At 46.1% G+C, this 22,970-nt stretch overlaps 1 protein-coding gene across 4 annotated transcripts; it reads right to left on the bottom strand.

The window, feature by feature from the left end:
• Nucleotides 1-14: 14 nt before the first annotated feature.
• Nucleotides 15-21,093, bottom strand: TGIF2 (TGFB induced factor homeobox 2). 4 transcript variants are annotated; one of them, XM_035124328.3, is made up of 3 exons: nt 20,706-21,093; nt 16,681-16,919; nt 15-3,759 (listed from the first exon to the last, which is right to left on the bottom strand). In XM_035124328.3, the coding sequence occupies exons 1-3, from the start codon at nt 20,722-20,724 to the stop codon at nt 3,172-3,174; spliced, it is 846 nt and encodes a 281-aa protein (XP_034980219.1). In that variant the 5' UTR covers nt 20,725-21,093; the 3' UTR covers nt 15-3,171. The 4 variants fall into 4 exon arrangements, with proteins under 4 accessions (XP_034980219.1, XP_034980218.2, XP_088530675.1 ...); XM_035124327.3 differs by having other exon boundaries at nt 2,636-3,759; nt 20,977-21,072; XM_088674549.1 differs by lacking the exon at nt 20,706-21,093 and adding an exon at nt 20,584-20,671 and having other exon boundaries at nt 2,636-3,759.
• Between the last annotated feature and the right edge of the window lie 1,877 nt (nt 21,094-22,970).

The following is a 22,970-nucleotide window of genomic DNA, read 5'->3' as shown; positions in this document are numbered from 1 at the left end:
CATACTAGGTGTGGTGTGTTTTTAAAAAAACTTTATTGATTAAAAAAATCCAAAACAGTTATTTACAGTAGTTTTTGCTTCATAAACATCAGACAAAAGAATATTTTCTCTTTATTTTTTCGTCCTCTTTTAACTTCCCATCCCATCAAAAACAAGGTCTCCATAACGTTTGCACAAATAAGATACAGCAAGAACAGTCAGTGCATTGTAGGAACTGAAACGTTGCTCTTGTTACCCTGTGCAGCAATTTCAGATCTGCTTAGGTTTCCTGCAGTGCCAGGAAAGAAGGTTCAAACTGCTTCATTTAATGGAGGCACAATTCTAATCAAACAGCTGCCAATCCAGCCCAAGTCAAGGGGGCCTAATTGGGGCTAGAGGAGGGGAAACTACTCAAACATCATTTTTAATTAAGAGTGTGAACATGACTAAGTATCTTCAGTTGGACTTGGGCTGGTGCTGCTTAAAAGCATCTCGCAAATTTCAGTGACACTTTGAAGGGATACCCAATCCTTGAAAACCCATAAAAAGCAAGGTCAGGTTTTGCTTCCACAATCCAGGAAACAAGATAGGAATCAAGCTTGAGGAGGAGATGGAAGGAGCCACCTCTTCCAGAGGTTCAATGCAAATAGTCAAATTAATCCACAAGATTTTAGAATTAAGCAAACAAACAAACAAAAACCAAGTATGTTACAAGGCAGCTCTTTAGGCTTTTCCAAACAGAAAGCAGCACAATTTGGCAATCTTTTTCAAATTTCTGGATCAATACGTCAAAAAGGCAGCTCTCTAGACAGAGTTAAACTACACCCTGCTGATTGATATAGGATCACCGAAAGATCAAAAAGTACCAACAAAAGGAAAGCAGGTGATTATTTGTGTAGCAGCAATTACAGGCTGTACCAATCTTAGCCCTAAATCCGTAATTTGCAAAGGGGGGGGGGGAGAGGCACTCAGCAATGTTCCATTAACCCATTAACAATTCCCACCCTATTAGTTCCAGTTCTCCAATGCACTCACTGCTGTCCTTGTCATTTGTCGACACCAGGTTTGCACACCTAGTTCAAGAACAAAAATGTGAAAAGTTGCATCCTGCTGGGCTTTTTAGCTTTTACTATTCATGCAACTTAATAATTAGGCTAACACCTTCTAAAAATTAGTGTTTTTCAAGATATATAGGTGTATATAATAGATCACTATTTAACTTACATTTACAGTGAAACAGCACTATTAAAACAAAAAAGGTGGATGTTCATATCACCCAGGGCACTCTGTGTTTTGCAGGTTCCTGGTCTCAGGCCAAACCGCGGGGGGGGGGGGGGTCCAATGAAAAATGTATGCATGTCTTAGCAGTTAAATCTTGCAAACCCCCAGCTCCCCCCTGGGGCATAGACCACAAATGAAGAATATATGGCCCTGAATATGCTGCTGGGGCTCCCAACTCCCCCCCCATCTGAAACAGCATGCCCCCCAGCTACTGGTCAGGGATGATGGGAGTTGGAACTCCAGCAACACCTGGTGGGGCCACAGGCTTCCTCTCCCCAGCACACACACCCTCTCTCTAGGGCAGGGTTTCCCAAACTTAGGTCTTTAGCTGTTTTGGGGTACAACTCCCATAATCTCTAGCTAGCTGGATCAGGTCAGGGATAATGGGAGTTGTAGTTCAAAAACAGCTAGAGACCCAAGTCTGGAAAACACTGCTCGAGGGGGATCAGCTACTATCAGGTGGGTCTAAATTTCTGCCAAGGTTGCCAAATACATGGGGACACATCAAAATCGTGTAGGGAGGCAATTTCAAGGTCACACACAGCTCGTAGTCTGCAGGAGAGGTTGTAATTCACTATGGAAGACCCTACTCTGCTCAACCTCCCTTCCTGGCCACAAGAGGGCCCCTGTGCTCCATCAGCAAAAGAGAAACTACATTCAGCATGATGAGAGCAAGGATTCAAAACAAAGTCAGGAGGTTGGTGTGTCCCCACCCCCTTTATAGGTAGTTTTGTCAGCACATCCACAAAGACACCTTAGATTTCCCGAGTTACAGTCCACGACCAACAAAATTCAAAATGAAAAACAAAGAAGAAAGGGTTGTTTAAAGCAACTTCACAGTCAAAGAGTCTTGTTCCGGATACTAGCCCTCTTCCCCACCTCTGAAATGCCCCGTTACACTTTGATCGCATCTGTGCATCTCCAAACATGACATGGGGGGAAACACAGGGAGGCGTGTATAGGCAGAGGAATGGATGAAGTCACGAGAAGCCAGCCCCTAAAAGTAATAAAATTGCTCAACAGCACCATATTTTTTTTAACTGGCACCAGTATTCGAAGGGTGGTCATTGATTGTTCCCCCTCTCCACCTCCCAGTGGAAAGAGAGAGGAATGCCACAAACATTAACATTTCCAGTTAAATCTGCTCATGCCAGGGACTCCCGGTAGGCAACATGCAGGGGCCAGCCACTCATGCACACCAGACCGAGAGTATGTCAAAGAAGATATGCTACAGAAACAACTCTTGTCCACCCACCCCCCCCCAAAAAGGACACACACTAGGATTCTCTGGGCAGAGGTAAAATCACTCTTTTCGCCTCCCCGCCATAATTCGTATTTTTAAGGTACTTGGTATTTTTTTTGTATTTTTTTTGTTATCTCTCCTCCATTACATACTGGACCCTTTTCCTGTTCTCTTCCATGTCAGCAGGCTTCAAAGAAAAGTGGGAGAAGAGAAGGACCTCTGCACAAGGATACCCCACAGCAAAAAAATAAAACACAAAGTCACAGTAACATCTCAGAGCACGTTAAGGCCTCTCAGTCCTTTCAAGAGCAGGTTGTGCGTGGTTCAGGCACCCCCCTAGTCAGACAGTGTCCTCCACGTGGCTTCAACAGGAGGAAAGGATGCTGGCAGGGTCCAGAAAAAGTGAAATGCTAGCCAAAGGATGTGTTGTCCTCCTGCTTTGCGGCGGAGACAGTGTTTTGTTCTAGAAGCCGAGGTGAGCTGGCAGCTCCTGGTTGAGTCAAAACGGTCAAAGCCGCCTCGGCTTGTTTTGCTCCTGGTTGAGGGGTAGCCATATCACAGCGTTAACATCTGGCAGGGAGGACCCTCAGTGCAGAGGCCAACAGAAAAACTCGGGAGAAGGAAGAGAACCCCCAAAGCCTCCAAAAGGAACCGGTGGCTATAGAAAGTTACTTGGTTTTTCTGGAGAAGGCTGGAGCAGTGGTCTCTCTCTGCAGTGACGGAGGCAGCTGCCCGCTCAGCTTCTGTGAGTCAAGCTCAGCTGCCCTTTGCAGGGCCACTTCCACCAGCAACTGGAAACTGCTGAAGTCCTCCCCAAAGAGCTCGGGCGGAGTTGGCGGCGGCGTGTTGAAGAGTCCGCTGGTGGGACTGGCGGCATCTGCCCTGGTCAGGAGAGCCAGAGTGCTGCCCGTCGCGCTCAGCTGCGGCTGCTTGGGGTGAGGCTCGGGCTCGACCCGTTGCAAGGCGGGGCGAGGGCACTCTTGCTCACTTGTCACCACAGTCAAGCTGCCAGCCAGCGGCCGGGCAGGGTGGCAGGTCATGGGCGAGCAGACCGACATGGAGAGCACCTTGGAGGAGGCGGAGGAGGCAGGGGGCACCATGAGTCCGGACCCTGTGGCGGCGGCTGCACGGGTCAGCGTCACATCAGTGGTTTTGGCGCCGCGGCGAGAAATGGTGAACTGGTTGGGATCCTTGCCGTCCTTGAGCAGCATGTCAGGGAGAAGCCTGCGCCTGGCGTTGATGAACCAATTGCAGATCTAAGGGAGAAATGCACAGGGCTCGGTTAGATGCTAAAGAACAAGGGCTTTGGGGGGGGGTGCGCAGCAGCTATGGTGCTAGATTTAAGACCCTCTGGGAAGAGCAGAGTTGAGGCTGCCCACCTGTAACATGGGAAAGAGAAGGTGCAAAAGGAAAAGGAAAGCATTTGCTACACTGGAAGTTGAGGGGCATATTTTTCTAAGAAGAGGTGAGTGAGTAAGCGAGAGAAATGTAGAGGCTTCAATAGCCAATTGTATTCTTTTCATGAATGATAAGGTTGTCCATGACTACCAGCCGGAACAGCAATGTTCTACTTCCACTGTTGGAAGCAATAGGGCAAGTGCTAGGAATCACAACTAGGGCAAGTGCTGTTGGCCTTGCTTGCTGGCTTCCCAGAGGCAGCCGGTTGGCCACTGTGGGCTAGATGGGCCACTGGCAAGAAGAACAAGACAGCCATTTCTCCAAGAGCATGCAAAATAGTTAAAAGAGTACTGTACTGGGAAATGATATATAATGAGATTTAAAAAATGATTTAAAAAACATTTTCCCCAAAACCAGAGGCATTCCTTTTGGGAATTGTACAGATAGAAGTACCCAGGAGTCGGGGGGGGAATTATTTACCGTATATATGCTACTACAGCAGCTAGGATCTTGTTAGCCCAAAAATGGTGGGTGAGTGAGGTCTCTAAAAAGGAGAGTTGGCAATTAAAAATAATAGAATATGCGGAGTTAGCAGGTCTAACAAGTAAGAGAGCAAGAAGACCAAGTATGTAAAAGAGTGGAAAAACTTTGTGGAGTACTTCAAAAATAATTTTGAACAAGTGAAAATGCTAGCTGCATTAAGATAAATTCAACAGTATAATATATAATAAAGGAAGAATAGGGGGGAGTCATCTAAATGGATTTATAAGAATATGCAGGAATGGTGGGGAAATTAAAGCAATCAGGGAAAGGGAAGAAAGGAAGTTGTTGAATGTTTTATTAAAATAAAAACATTAACTGTGGAAATGTATATCTGAATGTGATTTTGGAAATGGTTATAATGAAAATTATTATTTTTTTAAAGCATTTGTCGCTCCTTCCTTTCTCCTTTTATTCTCACAAACCCCCTGAGATTGAACCTGGGACCTTCTCCATGCAAACTAGGTGTTCTGCCTCTGAGTTACATGTAGCCCTTTTTTCATAGGAAATAGGTTTAACAGCATCATGGCTGCAAAATCAAACGTTACTGCACTTCCCACAGGTTTTTTAAAGGGGGGGCGCTATAGCTCATCCTCTGCCTCCAGCATCCTATCCTTGCCACCTATTGTGACTTTGAGAGGCCAGGAGAAGACAGCTACTGTATTCTCTTGCCACCTGAATTTGTTTCACAGTGCTACAAGCTGGGATCTGCCCAGCCAGTGTAGGATAAAACACAGATTCCAAGATTCCCGATTCCTGACATGCCTATTCCAAGATTCCTGACATGCCTTTTCTCCTGCCAGATCTGTCCAGGAGTGAATAGAAAGTATGTAGGATGTTTCCTTTATACGGGGCAATCTAGGGCTTAAAAATAAAAAAGCCAATATAGATAAATGTGCACCTCTCTCAAGTTCCACTCAGTTATAATTCAGCAACCATTTTTATTTTCATGAATACAGTACCCAAAGGCAGAGCTACTGAATTATTTGTACCAGAGCATTTCCTGTCTCTTATACTCAGAAGTATGAGGAGTTGAGGTTAAGACCAAAAAGTATTAACACGACAATACCTTTATTTCAACCAACAAAAACATAACAAACTGGTATGCAAACTTTCCAGTTTCCCAGAACTCTTCTCCGAGCTGGATGTCAAAGGTAAAAACCGAAAGAGCAACAGGCCCTGGTTCTGCGAAACCGAGAGGCAGGGAAGGAGGAAGAGAAGGGACTGGATATGAAGACAAGAGCCCACAGCGGCCTTTCCCAACCTAGTGCCCTCCAGCTGTAGGCTGATGGGAACTGTAGTCCAAGCCATCTGGAGGGCACCAGACTGAGAACGTCTGGTCTACACTTTGTAACAAGTCTAAGATCCAGCACAAAACCTGACAGAGGTTTTGAAGGGGGGGGGATTGAGGGAGAAGGAACTTCCTCTTCCTAAACCCAAGTCAAGACAGAAAATGTCCAAGACATTGGTTTCAAAGGCATTGGGGGTGGAGAACCATGCCAGCTCCAGGTCAGGGGAGTGGGAAGTTGTTGGGTCCTGTGGATCCAAAGGCTCCCCCAACACACCCATTTTTGCCCCTACTAACAGAGCACCATCTGCAGAGGCACACTGGTGGCAGAGCTTGCCACTGCAGCTAAGAGGCCTTTGGGGGCGAACCTCCCACTCTGCCTGCAGAGAAGCAGATCTGCTGGACCCAAAGGCCGATCCCTCAGCCACGTGTCACAGGAGCTTGGGATTGGCTCCCTTACATCAGAGCATGCATGGGGCAAAACTGACACCAGGGGCTGCAAAGAAACAGCAATGGCTGTTCCCCCCCCCATCCTTTTTCAAAAAAATGTAGAGTTTGATTAGGCGTATAACCAGTGAAATCCAATCACATACATGCACATGTGCGTTATATGTACATGGTAATCAAGAGTGGATACTCTTCCATAGACAAGAACCTTGATCCAGCAAAAGATAATCCCCAGGAAACAGAGGAAGTGATCCCTCACTAAAATAAGTGCAATTGTTTTCTGTGAAACTTAAACACAAAAGACAACAAGTTGCCTAGGTTGGCATAGAAAGAACAGCCTGCTGGATCAGGCCAATGTCCCATCTAGTCTGGCATCCTGTTTCCACAATGGTTAGCGGCTGCTGATAGCCTTAAACTTTGTCTAATTCCCTTTTCAAAGTCATCCAAGTTGGTGCAAAGTAATTGGCAACTTATTTCAAAAACTTCTCAGCAGTGCAGTCTACATTCCTTTCACACTACAGAATCGCATCGGGTTAAACACAAGGGGGCAAGAAAAACTGGAAAATTATTGGGTATTTGATTGGACCTCTGCTAAGACACATTGCAAGGTATCCGAGCAAGTTCACTTAATTTTAAAGCAAGTCCAAAACTTTCCAGAAGTGAAGGCTGGTACTTACTGGGCAGAACACCAACTCTCCATGAAATGAAAACTGAAGTTTCCAAGCTGGTTGGTCGAGTCGTAAATATTCATAATTTGAGACATGGAAACATTTTGCAGAGGTTACGTAGGTTAGAGGACTTACAATAATAATAGCAACAACAACAGGACCACCAGGAAGGGCACACAAGAAGAGCTTATTGTCTTCATACCTGCCATGACTTCTTAGTACCTGGGTGCAATAAGATGCTCACCATAAATAAATACAAGACAGAAACCAACAGATCTCACTGCCAGCTGATCTTGGACTGCAGAACCTGCTAGGAACGCACACTGGCCCCTTCCACTGGCCTGCAGCCAGAGAGGGAACGTGGCCTCCAACTGAAAAATTTTTCCCATCCCTGGCTGTTGGGTCAGTCGCCACACCTCTTTCCACGGAAGACCACTAGGAAGTGGAGATCAGTCTGGCCCTGGCAGGTTCTTATACTTTTTTTAAAATTCTGCACTGGGTTACCAGCTGCTTTCATCCCTTTATTTCAACCCTTGCCTCCTCAAGACTGATGTGAGAGACTGTGTAGAAATGTTTCAATAAAGTAAACTGGATATTAAATTCCTTTTTACAATTCACCCACTGTACTCCGTCTAGCACTGCCCAACCTCTCTCCCTTTTTCTCTCCACTCTTCTTGCCGCATGCACCTCATCTTTTAATATTTAATGAGTTTTCTACGGGGATCACAGAAGGAGAAAACATACTTGTAATACCCTGTTTCCCCTTTTTTAATACGTAGTCATAAAGTAAGCCATGGCAGGGTTTTTAAGCATTTGAGAAATACAAGACACACCCCCAAAATAAGCCATACTTCCGCGCCACGGAAACCAACCCCCACAGGCACCTCCACTCACAGAGTCACTCCATGCGGCCAGCACTGCAGGAGCGTGATCAGCCGTGAAGCGGCGCTCCAAGAGCTCCGCTTAACAGCTGATCGCGCTCCCGCCTTGCTGGCTGCATCCCCGCGCTCTGCCTTCTCGTCCACCGTCCCTGCCACTTCCGTGCTTGCCGCCACCACTGGGCTCATTGCTTCTTCCTTGCCTGGCCCGGCCAAGGAGCTTAGAGTGCCCTGCAGTGGCGGGCAGAGCACCTGAGCCAGCAGCCTCCGCCTGGCCCAGCCAAAGACGCCTGCCGCCCCGCCACCCAGTGGCTGCTGCAGCGCCGAGCACTCGAGAGCCCAGCAGCGCCCTGAGCCGTAAAAACCATACCGGTAATTTAAAAAAATAAGACATCCCACCGAAAGTAAGCCACCCACCCTGTGTTTTTTTGAGAAAAAAAAGTTATAAGACGGTGTCTTTAAAAAGGGGAAACATGATAAAGCTAAGGTTTCATTTAAAGCCATTATGGACTGGACTTTACCATCCAGGGGTCCTTTACCTACCCAAGCTCAATTATAGCAAACAATGAACTCACCATTTAAAGGAATAACAACGTTTATCCATCCTATTTCCCACTTCACTCCAGCAGAAATGTATTGTGCAATTCTGGACCATTCTGTAGACCAGGCATCGGCAACCTCTGGCCCATGGGCCAGATACGGCCATGGTGGCCATTTATCCGGCCCACGGGCCACCAGTGAACCGAGCCACCTGCTCGGGGACTCGCCGAGCGGCGACGCAAATCACGTCTACGCAGCTGCAGAAGCGATTTCTGGCGCTGCGGACATTTTGGAAATGAGCAGGCAGCACCAGAAATCCGCTTCTGCGCAGCCGCAGGCATGCGCAGAAGCCATTTCCGGTGTTCCGGACATGGGCAGTGCGGCACCAGAAATCGCTTCTGCACCTGTGCGGCCCATGTCCGATTGTCTGTGGGAATCCTCCGGCCCACAGGCTGAAAAGGTTGCCGACGCCTGCTGTAGACCTCTCAGGTCCTGAGGCCTATCATTATTATTAGCCTTCTTCCGTCCCCTACCTACAACAGCTTTATGCAACTGCTCTCAAAGCAGCCGCACTGCACAATAGCACGGTGCTTAGTTACAGATGTAGAGCACCAAATTAGGATATTAGAGCCGCCTTTGCCAGCCTGGTACTCTCCAGTTGTTTTGGACTACAAATCCCATCAGCCCCAACTAGCATGACCATGCTGATGAGCGTTGCAGTCTCAAACCAGCTGGAGGGCACCAGGTCGGATTGCACAGTACAAACATGTGCAACTCCACTCTTTGGAAGAGAGGGACAACCACGTTTCCATTTGGCAAACTAGCAAAGTTCTGGATGCCTTGCCAAAGAAGCCAGCTAGGAATCTTAGTGCAACACAATGAGGAGCTGGTTACAAGACCTTGGGAAGCACAGCTGCTGTCTGTGCAATTTGTTTCACACCACACACAAGGGTGAAGAGCAATTTTTCCTTCTTGAAAGCCAAACCAAAATGAAAGGGTGCTTCAAAGAGAACAATTACAGGAAAATAAATCAAGTAGACTGATGTATCTTTTGCAAATCAACAGCTCTGTAAAATATTTTCCCTGGGGATACGTGTTAACACAAATTCAGTAATTCCTCTGTTTTTAATCCCCCCTACCCCCCGTGGGTTAAACCACAGAGCCTAGGGCTTGCCGATCAGAAGGTCGGCGGTTCGAATCCCTGCAATGGGGTGAGCTCCCGTTGCTCGGTCCCAGCTCCTGCCAACCTAGCAGTTCAAAAGCACGTCAAAGTGCAAGTAGATAAATAGGTACCGCTAAAGTGGGAGGGTAAACAGCGTTTCCGCATGCTGCTCTGGTTTTCCAGAAGCAGCTTAGTCATGCTGGCCACATGACCTGGAAGCTGTACGCCAGCTCCCTCAGCCAATTACATGAGATGAGCGCCGCAACCCCAGAGTCGGTCACGACTGGACCTAATGGTCAGGGGTCCCTTTACCTTTAGTTTACCCCCCGCCTCAAGAAAACAATCACCCTGTTTCCAAAGCCTCAAGGTGGTTGCCTTTCATATGTATACACAATTTTCCCATACATGTGGAGCAAGAAGTTGGGGGGTTTCCTTGCACATGGCTTACAAGACTTAAAAACAGAAGCTGGCAGCTCATCAGAGTTTACATTTAGAACACTTCTAGGTTGAACACATCTGCAGGCATATTCACAATGTGGACCTCCCCTGTCTTGCCCTGGGAAGAGCCTTCTGCCCTTCTTCTATGCCTGAATAAGCGTGAGAACTCTCCATGACAGAAGAAAGATAGGGTCTCCCCCCCAATGTTGTACAACACCTCAGAGGTCAAGAACAGAAGAAGCCCCTGCTAGATCAGTCTAAATGTCTATCTCATCCAACATCCTCTTCTCACAGTGGCCAAACGGGGGAGACCTGCAAGCAGGACAACAGCACTCTCTCCTCCTGCGATTTTCCGTATCTGGTTTTCAGAGGCAGAGCATAGCCATCATGGGTAGAAGAGAGACTCTGAAAGTCTTGACCAGGCATCCCCAAACTTCGGCCCTCCAGATGTTTTGGACTACAATTCCCATCATCCCTGACCACTGGTCCTGTTAGCTAGGGATCATGGGAGTTGAAGGCCAAAACATCTGGAGGGCCGCAGTTTGGGGGTGCCTGGTCTTGACACTATTCTTGCTGCTTGCTGCTTAACACCATGGAAATTACCCAGCTATCAATTCTACCATAGACTCACTGCTAGAAGAACAAATGTAAAAGATCCTTAAGCAAGGAGAAAAGGGGTCCTTCCGGTTACTGATTAGAAGATTCCAGGTTAAATGAGCTGCACACCTTTTATGCCCCGTATGTAGAGAGAAACTGAGGCACTGCTGCACACAAATTCTAACTGCATAGAACAAGCAAACCAATCATTAAGTCCCAGTAAACATTTGCATGCAGAAATTTCACAGCCACTTTTATGTTCAGCTACATCTGTGCACAAGTACACTGTACCAGAAGAAGGTGCAGTTTATGTTGCTTTTAGAAATACAAAAGGTGACCTTGGATATCTGGATGGTCTTCAGCAAGCCAACACTTTCTCTGCATACAAGCAAGAGCTGCAACTTGTTATCGGAATATTTGTGCTCACAGCAAGCCAAGCAGAACAGACTAAGCATTCTTGTGCAGTCAGATCCCAGCTAGGAGCTCCAAGCTTGGTCAGTAGAGAGAGATGGGAACTATCAAAGGAAGCTCAGAACTCTGCAAGGAATGCTACTAGCTGTTCAGTGAGTCAGGCACCCAAGTGACCCCAGTTATGTGGGGACAGTTCTCTGCTACAGAGAGAGGCCAAAATGCACTGATCATGAATAGTCAGTTCTAAAAAGCACTTTTGTCCTTTTCACAAAACAATGCAGCATCGATCAAACAACCTGAATATTTTGGATCAGCCACAACACTCCTTAGGTTTACATGTCCTTATACTGTATTACATCCAAAGCCATGCTTGTTTATTCTCCCCACCCCACCCCCGACACACACAACAAATTACGCCAGCTCTAATGACATAAGCAACTGGTCACCCCCGGAACAAATCTGGGTGGCACCATGCAGACCTCCCAAACCCAGAGTGATACTTGCTTGGCGACAAGCTAGTTTGGGAGGCTTACCCCCATGCAATCTTGTCAGTGGGGTCCACCAGCAAAACTAGCTGAGCTCTACGGATCCAGACAGCCCAAACAGAATTCTATCTATCATATTAGATTTCTATTCGGGCTGTCTGGATCCATGCAGCACTGGCTCAGCTAGTTTAGCTGACTTTACATTTGCTTGTTTAGCAAATGCAAGTGTTGTAGCTGGAGAATTTTTAGATTCAGAAATCAAGTGTGCATTCCGGATAGGCAGAGCAGCTGGCTAAGACTGCAATTCCTAAAGTGAGGACAATGAATAATTTCTTGTCCGCATGGACAAAGGTGGCATGCCCGCTTCATTTTTGAGAGCTCAAGCAGAGTTTGTGTGAATGGCAACAAGCCTGAGGACTTGTTTCATACTCTGTTGCCAGTACCAAAGGACACAACATGTACACAACTGGGGTTAAGGCCACCTGCTCTAAGCTGGAAGGGCAAGAGGGGGAAGCCCCAGGTCAGGGCTATAGCCCTGAAAGTGGGTTTCCTGTAAGATTCATTTAAATCATGACACCTGGAGGTATTTGCTTATAAATAGGAAGACTTGGGCTGTTATGAGCTCCTTTAAGAGAGTCCAGCTGGGACAGCCTCTCCCCTGTCTTCCCAGTGACTTAGGACCTCTGTCCTGAGCGGGAAATCAAAAACGAAACCCAAAAGGCTGGAACTCATGCCAGAGGCTCTTAAAGAAACCACCAACAGCCCCCCTTTCATCCTTTTTCTTCCTCTCATTTTTGTATTCAAATTGTAAACAAATGCAATTTGTGGGGAAGCAAACCACATAAAGAAAGGTTTTGCAAAACATAGCAGAACGGATAAAGGCCACCACACTCTTCATGGTTTACTTGCTCCTGGTCCCACCTACAGATATCCAGGCACCAGCAAGGTTGTTTACTGGGAAGTAGCCTACATGTGAGCAGGCCCTTCTTCCCCACAATCACAACATACCCCCTTCACATGAAGGGAACTAACGTGGCATTGCCCTAGCAGTCTGAATTTTGGTTTGGTTTCTTTGCTGAACCATAAGGTTGTTCGCTACTATACCAACCTGTTAGAAACAACCAATCAAACATGTATTTGAGCACTGCTAAGCTTTCCAGGGGAAGTGAGAGCTGGACCATAAAGAAGGCTGATCGCAGAAGAATTGATGCTCTTGAATTATGGCCCATGCTGACAAGGAGACTCTTGAGAGTCCCATGGACTGCAAGAAGATCAAACCTATCCATTCTTTAAAAAATCAGCCCTGCACCATCTAAGCTAGCCTACTGCCCTCATATATGGTGGAGGAAGCCATCTAACAATATTTTAAATTGATTCCCCAACCAACACACACACACACACACACACACACACACACACACACACACACACACACCAAGTGTTCCTATGGTATATTAAACCAGGTTGCATGAGAAGCTCTTTCTATGAACAATTCTGGGGGTCCTAAACCAGCTTAACACTGAACCCTGTCAACTGAAGTCCTATGCAAGGGCTTTCCCCCTCTCCATCCCCAGTGCCCCCCTAAAGCTGGCTCAGAGAGAGTCAGCAGAACCCCCAGAACAGTGTATGAGGATGGGAGATCAGACAGAATTGATCCACTAATGCAACACTGAATTCCACCCATTGTTTTCAAGGTACTTGTCAAGCACAGCAAGCCCTGGTTTCACACCATGGAACAGGCCAACGGGATTTCAATATTAGGGCAAGATCCTTACTCCCAAAGCAGACCCAGAAAATAAAAATTATCCAGGCACCTGGCGACGAGCACCTAACATTGGCATAGACAATGTTTCTAAAAGTCTCTGCAGGGCACAAGTAGAAATCTGATGCCTGCTCTTTGATGTTTTCCAAAAACAAACTCTGTAGCCAAGGATAAATCAGGGTAGGGAAAACCTCACTCTTGGCCTCACCTCTATTCCTTTACTAGCTCCTGCATCTCTTTGCCAGGTGAAGCAGAAGTCTCGTTACCCTCCTGACGCTAGACTGACCCAGAGAATATCTTATGTTTAGTTATTTCCGAAAACCCTGGCCTCTCCTTCAAATGCTTAGAAAGGACTTGAGATAGGGAAGCTAGGTGCGTTTCACAACCATTCAAGGATAAGCACGCCTTGCCAAAAGTTGAGTCCACAACCAAGTGCACACAGAAAGGAACCCCTCAGCTGTACTTGATTCCATGCAAATAGTAAATGGCTAAATTCACATCAGGTGTTGAGTGGGTGGCACAGAACACAGTTCAGCTAAAACTGTTAAGGACCGGGTTAGATTTGTTTAGCGTTTTCTCTCTCAATTTCTAAATTATGCTTCCTTCCCCCCCCCCAGTACAACCACAGACAAAAAGCATTTGTGAGGAGGAAAGAGATGGGAACACCTTTGGGGCAGTTGGGTATTTTGTTCCCAAAACCAAGTCAACTGTTAATTTAGGCTCATATCCTGCTTTTCACTCCCCCTCAGGGCACACACACTTGCCAAGAAATGCCTTAAAGTGGAGTTGAAGGATGAGGAAGGGAAAAGCAAAGCCCAGACACTTAATGGAGAAATCTTTCCCTTCTATTAATACTACTTCACCCTAGGGAAGTCACTAAGGATTATACTACAGGCTTCGCTTAAACCTCTAATTTTTATCATTGGTTTTGTTATTTTGCTGCTGGTTTTTGTTTGTGAACCAGCTTGGTATTTCTTTTTGAAATGAAAGCAGTAGATAAACAACAGTAATAACAACAGTATTAATATAGGTTCCCAAAGGCCTAGCTGTCCGACATTCCTTGAGACATTACAAGGATCTGCTAGTCAAAGAGATCCCCACTCAAATCTCTGTGCAGTACACTGGGGTCCTTAGAAAATCTGTACACTTATAAGGCAAGCATGAAATGGATAAATTTTAAATGCTTTGATTCCATCAATACTGACAGATTGCAGCCCAATTCTTCAACTCTCAGTGCCTTCTGCCCTACTAATCCAGTAGAAGACCAGGGATGGACCATCCAAGAATGGAGGTCTTCTGGAATCCCGACTAGAACCACATAGGCCCCATTAACATGTCATGTTAAACCATAGCTTAGCATGAAATAAACTATGGATTTACGTGACTGGGCACACTGCTCACAAGACAATGCTTCACACTATTCTTCAACATGCCAGAGAGGAAACAAACTGTTACATGAGAGCCACCACTTGCATTTATTTCGTGTCTTAACAAGCCACAGTGGTAAGCCAAGGTGGGTTGTTGACTTACCACAGTAGTTTGTGAGGAGACAAACAAGCCACAAGGGCTACGGTACCTTGCATGTAGCAACAAGTCAATCTCTGATTTGTAGTCTTCATCCCCCAAGAAGAAACACACATGTTCATTTTAAACCATTGTTTTTTAAATGATGGTTTACAGCGAGCCAAACTTTATAGCCCCCCCCCACAAAAGATTAGCCATCATTTTTAAGAGTCATGCACACCCTAATACCCCCAGTGATAATTTATTCCAGATTGACAATCACTAAATAGTTTATTGTCTCACTTTCCCATACAAATTATCTGCTGTTGCAGAATGTAACTTAATTTTGTGTTGTTAAGGAGATCTTTCTTGGTATGTTAAAATATACACTCAACTATGCATGGTTACCACTTTTAATAAGCTACCTGGAGAGACCAGTCCATAGAAAAGGGCAGATTTTGTTGTCCACTGCCCCAGAGGGCAGGACTAGGTCTAACGGTTTAGGTTACCAGATGGCCTACAAGACATTCTCCCAACTCTATGATTCTACCCAATACATGCAAAAGACTGGAATTAGTTCTAGTAGTGACATTACTACAATAGCATAGGATTGCAAATCAACCTAGGGTATTTTGACACCACAATTCTACTTGCAAGTTAAGCACTACTTATTTCAGTGGATTCACTTGCATGTATATTTATAAAATGTGCTTCAGATTGCACACCAAACAAAATCAACCCAATAGAAAGAAATGGCTATAAATCTTGGCCCATAAGGCATTCTTAAATTCATAACATATTGCAGATCTGCCCAGTCCTTCAGACTTCTTTGGTGCAAAATCATTTAGTGTATCTGTTTATGTACTAATTTAATTCAGCTAATTTGTGAAAGCAGGTTTAAAATTACTGATCTTTAACACAGGTGAAAAGGGACACCCAACTTGCTTCTTTGTAAAAGGGGGTGAGAAGTTACGATTCCCGTTACATTTATTAAGAACATCATTAAGAACATCTAACTCAAATTCAGAGCAAAAGGTGGAGCTGAACATTAGCTGCACAATGCAACTGATAACCTTATTAAAATCAACCAAAATGTCAAAGGAAAGGAAAGCAAGCTTTCGATCTCCTCAGAATTCTTCTTCAGGGTGGATATTAGACAAAACAAAGAGGGAGGAAGAGGGCAGATGAATGATGGAAAATCTTCAAAGTCTGCATTATCCAACAACCTTAAGATGAAGTACATGAGGCATTCTTCAGACTTAGTTAGTTAACATGCAGGGAATAAAACAGGCTCCAAGATGCAGCTATAGGGACACACAGAATGATCATGGCCCCCCCCCCACCTTGAAGGTATGAAAAGTAACAATTACCTGCATCTGCTCCCATCACTAAGCAGAATGTGCATGTCCCTTGGAAGGCAGAGAACAGAAGTAAAGAAAAACAAGATAGTCTTTACATTAACAATGCTGGAGGTTAATTTTTGTGCACTGGGGGGGGGGGAAGAGTCAAGAGAGGCCAAACGCCGGCTCCCTCGGCCTATAGAGCTAGATGAGCGCTGCAACCCCAGAGTCGTCCGCGACTGGACCTAACGGTCAGGGGTACCTTTACCTAGTGGCTGGAGATTAAGACCCTGAGACTTTTTCCCATCATGCCCAGCTTCTCCTTCCTTTTGTGTTGTGGGGTGAAGAAATCTAATCGGCCTGAAGAAGAGCTCCAAGGAACAGGAAAGCTTGCTAATTACTTTGTGACATTTTAGTTGAGCCTAATAAAAGCCGGTTTTTACTTTTGGGATTTATTTTTGCTAACAGGTTTTTTAAATTTAAAAAAAATCTGCAACTTCTTATACATTGGCACAAGAGATGAAGGCTCCAGTAACCTTTAACAGCAATTGAGCAGAAGGAATTTCAGCTTTCAGGACAACCTACACCTGCCAAAATCCCTTCCTCTGCAGTACTATTAAAGGTACCAAAGCCATCTCCTCTTTTGCACCTGGCAACCCTCTGTATGCAGATATCATAACTGGGCAACCTGCTAGGAAAGGATTATACAGAAGTTCATACCTGAAGAACAGAGAGGCTTGTTTGCCCAGAAAGGCTGAGTTTCTCTTGCTCAGATGGATATGCATTGAACCTGTGCTCGTAGAGCCACTCCCGGAGAATCTTCACAGACTCCTTAGGAAGGTTGCCCCTTCGTTTTCTCTTGCCGGGCTGCAACGGATCCTGAGATATGCTCCCATCATCCTCTCCAAAGTCACTATCCGACATGGTGGAACTGCTGGCAGATCTGTCTTGGTTCAAGCCTGGGATGTGGGAGACAATGCAAGACATAATGGGTCACAGGTGGAATTACACAGGTGTGAAAGAGCTGCAAGAAGGCAGGTTGTGTTCAACAGTCACTGCAGGTGTACCTAACAAGATGGAAAGTCCTTTACTAATTGCATCTTGCTCATCTTCCTTTTCACAACTGTGTAGCATGCAAAAGGAGAAGTGAAGCTGCCCTTTTGCACATGGGTAACTGAGGCAGAAGATGGTCAACTGTGCAAAGGGCCAACCTTAACAGCAGGGATGGGAAACATTTGACTCTCCAAAGCAGGCATCCCCAAACTCTGCCCTCCAGATGTTTTGGGACTACAACTCCCATCATCCCTAGCCAACAGGATCAGTGGTCAGGGATGATGGGAATTGTAGTCCCAAAACATCTGGAGGGCTGAGTTGAGATGCCTGCTCCAAAGGATGCTTGGTTCCTTCCAACTCTGACACTCCTGACCACTGACTACTCAAGCTCCAAAAAAGGAGATTCTGACTAAACAATACAGACAGTGGAATGGTCTCCCTCGGGAGGTTGTGGACTCTCCTTCCTCAGAGGTTTTTAAGCAGAGGTTAGATGGCCATCTGTCATTGATGCTTTAGCGGAGATTCTTGCATTGCAGAAGGTTGGACTAGATGACCCTTGGGGTCCCTTCCAACTCTACAATTCTATAATTCTGTGACTAAGCAGCCTGAGGTGATGGGAGCGGTAATCAAACCACAACCATTGGAGGGTCACTGGTTCCTCATCCATACTCTGCACTATGGGCAAATTCAGAGCAGTGCTTTGCATTCAACTCTACAGAGTTGTGTTCTACATACTCTACAGAGCTACAATATTTTAAAATAAGTTCTGAAGCTGTGCCATAAGCTGTATAGGAGACTGCTGGTGTCAGAATCACAGAACTATAGAGTTCTTGTAAAGAACATTAATGACACAGTGTTTTCATTAGAAAACCCAGAACTATTTTTTCCTAATATGGCTCCTTTCTTTACTGTGAAACTCCTGACACTTCTAATAATTTTGCCCTGTTCTGACAAAGAGGTATTTTTTTGGCTTCCCCTTCCAAATGAAAAAAATTATTTTGGACCTCGATCCCCCAACCCACACCAGAATGATTGTTTTTTAAAAAAATAAAATAAAGTAAATAAAATCTAAAATTCATTCATCAATATGTTTTTGAGACAAGTCCAATCAATGTTAAAAGTGTATTGTGCAAAATGTTAGGAAATTAAGATGCATTTTACTTTGCAGGGGGATCAGACTGAAAAAGCAAGTGCCCACTATTAAGAAAGTCTGAATTCAATGGGCAGTGCTCCCAGGGGGCTGCAGCCTTACAACTGTTAAATGTTTCTTCTCTCCAAAGCCCTTTACATGTAGATACCTTTTTTCCTACATTCTCCAAAAAAGGGGCGGGGGTAACCTATATATAAAACTGGTGGGCCAAGCGGTCCTCAAGACTTCCAAGTTGCTTAAGGTTAGCTCAATGCCCTTTTCCAGACATGCGGTCGAGTTTGTTTGGAAGAAGGCACTCGGAGATCGACACGTCCGTATCCACCCCCAGCAAGCGCGCACACGCAGAAAAACGCCAGGCAAATTCAAGTGCATTGAAATGCAAGCGCGCATTCGGCTCTCCTCTACACGTCGTCCCCCCCACCCGCGAGGAAGAGAAAAGGGCAAGACTTTGTGCCTTTTTTAAAAAAAACTTGCAAAAGCAAATGAATTCTCGTCCTCCTATTCCTCCAGGCAACGCCGAGTGCAGAAGGGCTCAGGGGGAGCTCCTGGCTACGTGAGGGTGTCTCTCTCTCTCTCTCTCTCTCCTGTTTCAAGTCTGCAACTCATCAGGGATGGAGGAGGAGGAGCAGCTTTTTTTTCTGCTGCCGTTTCCTCCTGGCCCTGAACTGCCCACACCGCCAGCTGCACATGGGAACAACACAATCCAGCCCAGAGCGAAATAATAATAATAAAAAATTAAATGCAAACAATTCAGGAAGGTCGGAGGAGAGTCATACTAAAAGCACGGATTGTTTTGGGTTTGCTTTGGTGTTTTTTTTTTTGTCGGCTACGCTTGCCCCGCGTATCGCCAACTTTATCAAAACACCCACCCACCCCAAACCTCAAAATGCAAGCAAAAGGAAGTTAAAATAGCAACAAGCTGCCTCCTGGGCCGTGTCCATTCCTACACAAAGAGAATGCAATTGGAAATAGATCCGAACCGGGGCGGAAAAGGGGGAGGGAGGAGAAAAGGCAGATCAAACATTTCATTTTCTTCCGTTTGAATTCAAGCGAGACAAATCACGTGTCAGAAGTTTGCTACTTAGTAAAGCAGCAATTAAAAAATACACACACACACGAGAAAATACCTCGCGGATTACTCCCACCGGCGCTGGTTTAATAATGAACTCAGGTCTGGAGTTTCAAAGGGGAAAGTAACGTGGGAGAGCGAAGCTAACCTCGCTTCAACCCCCACCCCCACCCCCCGCCAACCTCTTTCTTTAAATCCCTTCCATCCCACTTCACACAAAACAAGCCTGGACTCCATGTTTTCTGCCAGATGCATCGCCGCTCTCACCCCCAAAACCGCCTCCTCCGAATCCCTTCCATGGGGGTGACCAAGAGACAAGGTCGAAAAAAGCAGAGACCTCCTCTCCTCCCCACCCCCCGAAAAAAGAGGGGTCCCCAGCACCCAAGGGCTGAAAGCAATCGGAAGACGAGAAATGCTCTCGCAAAAAGTTTCTCTTGTGTCTCTTTCACTGAGTGACAGATGCCTAGACAGAGTTCTCTTTGTTCCAAAAGAAACAGGAACTCGCCGCCCCCCCCCATAGCACGCGTTACCCCGGCTTTGCTCCAAACAAATCCACCCCCCTCCCCCCAAAAGCTGTCATTTTACAAGCACTTGAAATCAGGTTTTGTTTTTGTTTTGTTTTTTAATAGAAACCTAAATTTGCAGAGTCCAAAATCGCCATGGGTTTGTTTCTTTGTGGGGGGGGGAGGCAGATGTGGGGAGGAGTTTGCAAAAGAGAAAATTGGGAAAGTTGCCATTTTGGGATCAAGAGGGAACAGGAGCATGTAAAAGTAAAAGCAGGGAGGAGAAACCTTCGAAACCTTTTTTTTAAAAAAAGGTTTGTGTTTGATTCCTTTAAAGAAAGCCGGACCGGGGGGGGGCAACAGAAGGACCTCCATTCAGAGAGAAAAGGCAGGAAAGAAGTTGGAGCTCTCTCGCAATGTTGCACTGAATGTTACCGAACAAAAGATCCTCTTCCCCGACTCCCTCGCCTCTCGCTCGCTTTTGCATAGCTGAGTGCCTGGGAGGCATGTCTCGTTCTCTCCCCCTCACCCGCTCCTCTTTCCTCGTGGTGCTTTTTTGTCCCTCTTCTCTCCCACCCACTCCCCTCTGGACACTTTTTTTCTTTTTGCAAAGTTGAAGAGTTTTTGCAAACACCGATCGGATCGGATAGTCTCCGTGCACACGGACACGCACACACAAACCACCCGGTTCTCCACGAGGGCGCTCCATTCTCTGTTCGCCCACGAAAACTTTCCTCCTCCACCACCACCGCCGCCGCCCCCCTCTCCGTCCTGCCTGCGGTTTGCCTTTGAGAAAACAGACGGCGGTTTTGCAAAAGAAAAAAAACCAACCCCCCGAGCCCCCTTACAAGTGCTTCCACTCCAGTCTTCAGACGCCCCAAACGCTTTTGCAAAAAAAAAAGAAGAAAAAGTTTTGCCGAGCAAAAAGAAAGGGGGGGCATATGCACCCTGAGCAACTTCCCAGACTTACTTTTCCTGGTCGGTTTCATTTTCTTCCTCGTAGCGTCTCCCACCCGCCCCTTTCAACCTCCTGGCTCCGCTCCCGGCGGTGTTTCAATCCACGCCTTGGCAAGAAGGGAGAGTTTACGCAGCTGGTGGTGGATCCTTGCCGGACGCAGCGATGGGCACTTCTCTTTGTGTGCGCGCGCGGCGGCCGCTCAAGAGGAGGGGTCTCGGCGCTGCTCAATGTGCCTTTAATACCTAACCTGCCACACGGTCTGACAGCTCGGGAGGGAAACTACCTCTGCGCTGACGTCAGATCTCCGCTCCCAGGGTCTGCTCCTCCGCTCTGCTCATCCATCCCGGCCAGTCCGCCCTTAAAGGAAGGCTCTGCACTCGCCTCCCTCCCCCACCCACTCAACAAGATAATTTGAAAAGGTGGGGGAGGGGCACAGGCGGAAGGTGGGTGGTACCAGCCGGGACGAAAACAAAACAAAATTACAACTCCCGGAAAAGAGGGGCATCTTGCAGACCAGAGAAACTTCTTTCTTCAAATAAAACTCCAGTGAAACTTATTAAGGAGTTTCCCGAAAAGAAAAAAAGCCCACGCTTACATGCCACAGTTTGCTTTTATTAACACTATTTTGGGGGGGGGAGTTCTAATCAAAGACCTATAACAAAATCAGCATTTTCGTCATTAAATGAACAAGAATAAAATCTAATCTCGTTTACGGTGTTCAGTTGCTGACATGGGGGGGGGAGTTATGGTTGCTGCAACATTTAATTTTTAAAGTTGCCATCCCTTAGTTCCAAGGCTGCAATCCTGCATAACAGAGACTCATGGCAGCCTAATCTTATACACGCTTCTTGTTGTTTAGTCGTGTCCGACTTTTCGTGACCCCATGGACCAGAGCACGCCAGGCACATCCACTGCCTCCCGCATAATAATAATAATAATAATAATAATAATAATAATAATAATAATTTATTTATACCCCGCTTCCCCTGCCACTCTGGGCAGCTCCCAACAAACATTAAAATACATCAAATATCACAGATTTAAAACTTCCCTAAACAGGTATTTTCTTTAGGTATTTTCTAAATGTCAGGTAGTTGTTTATCTCTCTGACCTCTGATGGGAGGGTGTTCCACAGGCTTTGTCCTTTGGTTAGACTCATGTTTGGTTTGACTCATGTTGGTGGCTGTTGAACACTGTCCAACCATCTAGTCCTCTGTCGTCCCCTTCTCCTTGTGCCCTCCATCTTTCCTAACATCATCCTTATGCCCTCCATCTTTCCCAACATCAGGGTCTTTTCCAGGGAGTCTTCTCTTCTCATGAGGGTGGCCAAAGTATTGGAGCCTTAGCTCCAATACACACTTACCTATGAGTAAATCCCACTGAAATCAATGGGGCTTACTTCTGAGTAGGCATGCATAGGCTCACACAGTGCAGACTGAATCCTCTGCACATTTACCTGGGAGTAAGCCGCATTTAAAGCAATTGGATTTAATTCTGAGTAGACATGCATAGGACTGCATTGTTCATTCCTGATTTTTCTTCCAGTTACTAGGGAAGACAGGCTCTGTCTGATTCAAAAGCAATACTATAATGCTTCTGCGGAAACAGCATTACCTAACTCACAGGGTTGTTGTGGGATAAAAATGCAATAAATAAATAATCAATTTTTTTAAAAAAATGCATTCATAAACAACTAAAGACTAAGACATAGCAGCTGGGGCCATAGATTGTACCATAGCTACAATCTAGTGCACAGTGATGCTGACCCCTTGAAATGTTTACTGTGCCACAGAATTCCAAATGACTTCCTAGGATGTAAGTAGACTTGGGACTGCAGCCTTAAGTTCAATTGAAAGCAATGGGGCTTAAACACATATCTAATTCTGCAATAGGGACGCGGGTGACACTGTGGGTTAAACCACAGAGCCTAGGGCTTGCCGATCAGAAGGTCGGCGGTTCGAATCCCCATGACGGGGTGAGCTCCCGTTGCTCGGTCCCAGCTCCTGCCAACCTAGCAGTTCGAAAGCACGTCAAAGTGCAAGCAGATATACAGGTACCGCTACAGCGGGAAGGTAAACGGCATTTCCGTGTGCTGCTCTGGTTCGCCAGAAGCGGCTTTGTCATGCTGGCCACATGACCTGGAAGCTGTACGGCGGCTCCCTCGGCCAATAACGCAAGATGAGCGCCGCAACCCCAGCGTCAGTCACGACTTGACCTAATGGTCAGGGGTCCCTTTACCTTAATTCTGCAATACATCATGGAGACTGTGTGTGAAAT

The sequence above is a fragment of the Zootoca vivipara genome, chromosome 7, assembly GCF_965207765.1.
Source record: "Zootoca vivipara chromosome 7, rZooViv2.hap1.1, whole genome shotgun sequence".
Classification (NCBI taxonomy): Eukaryota; Metazoa; Chordata; class Lepidosauria; order Squamata; family Lacertidae; genus Zootoca; species Zootoca vivipara.
Note: the sequence above shows the minus strand (reverse complement) of the source record. Positions and strands in the feature narration are given on the sequence as shown.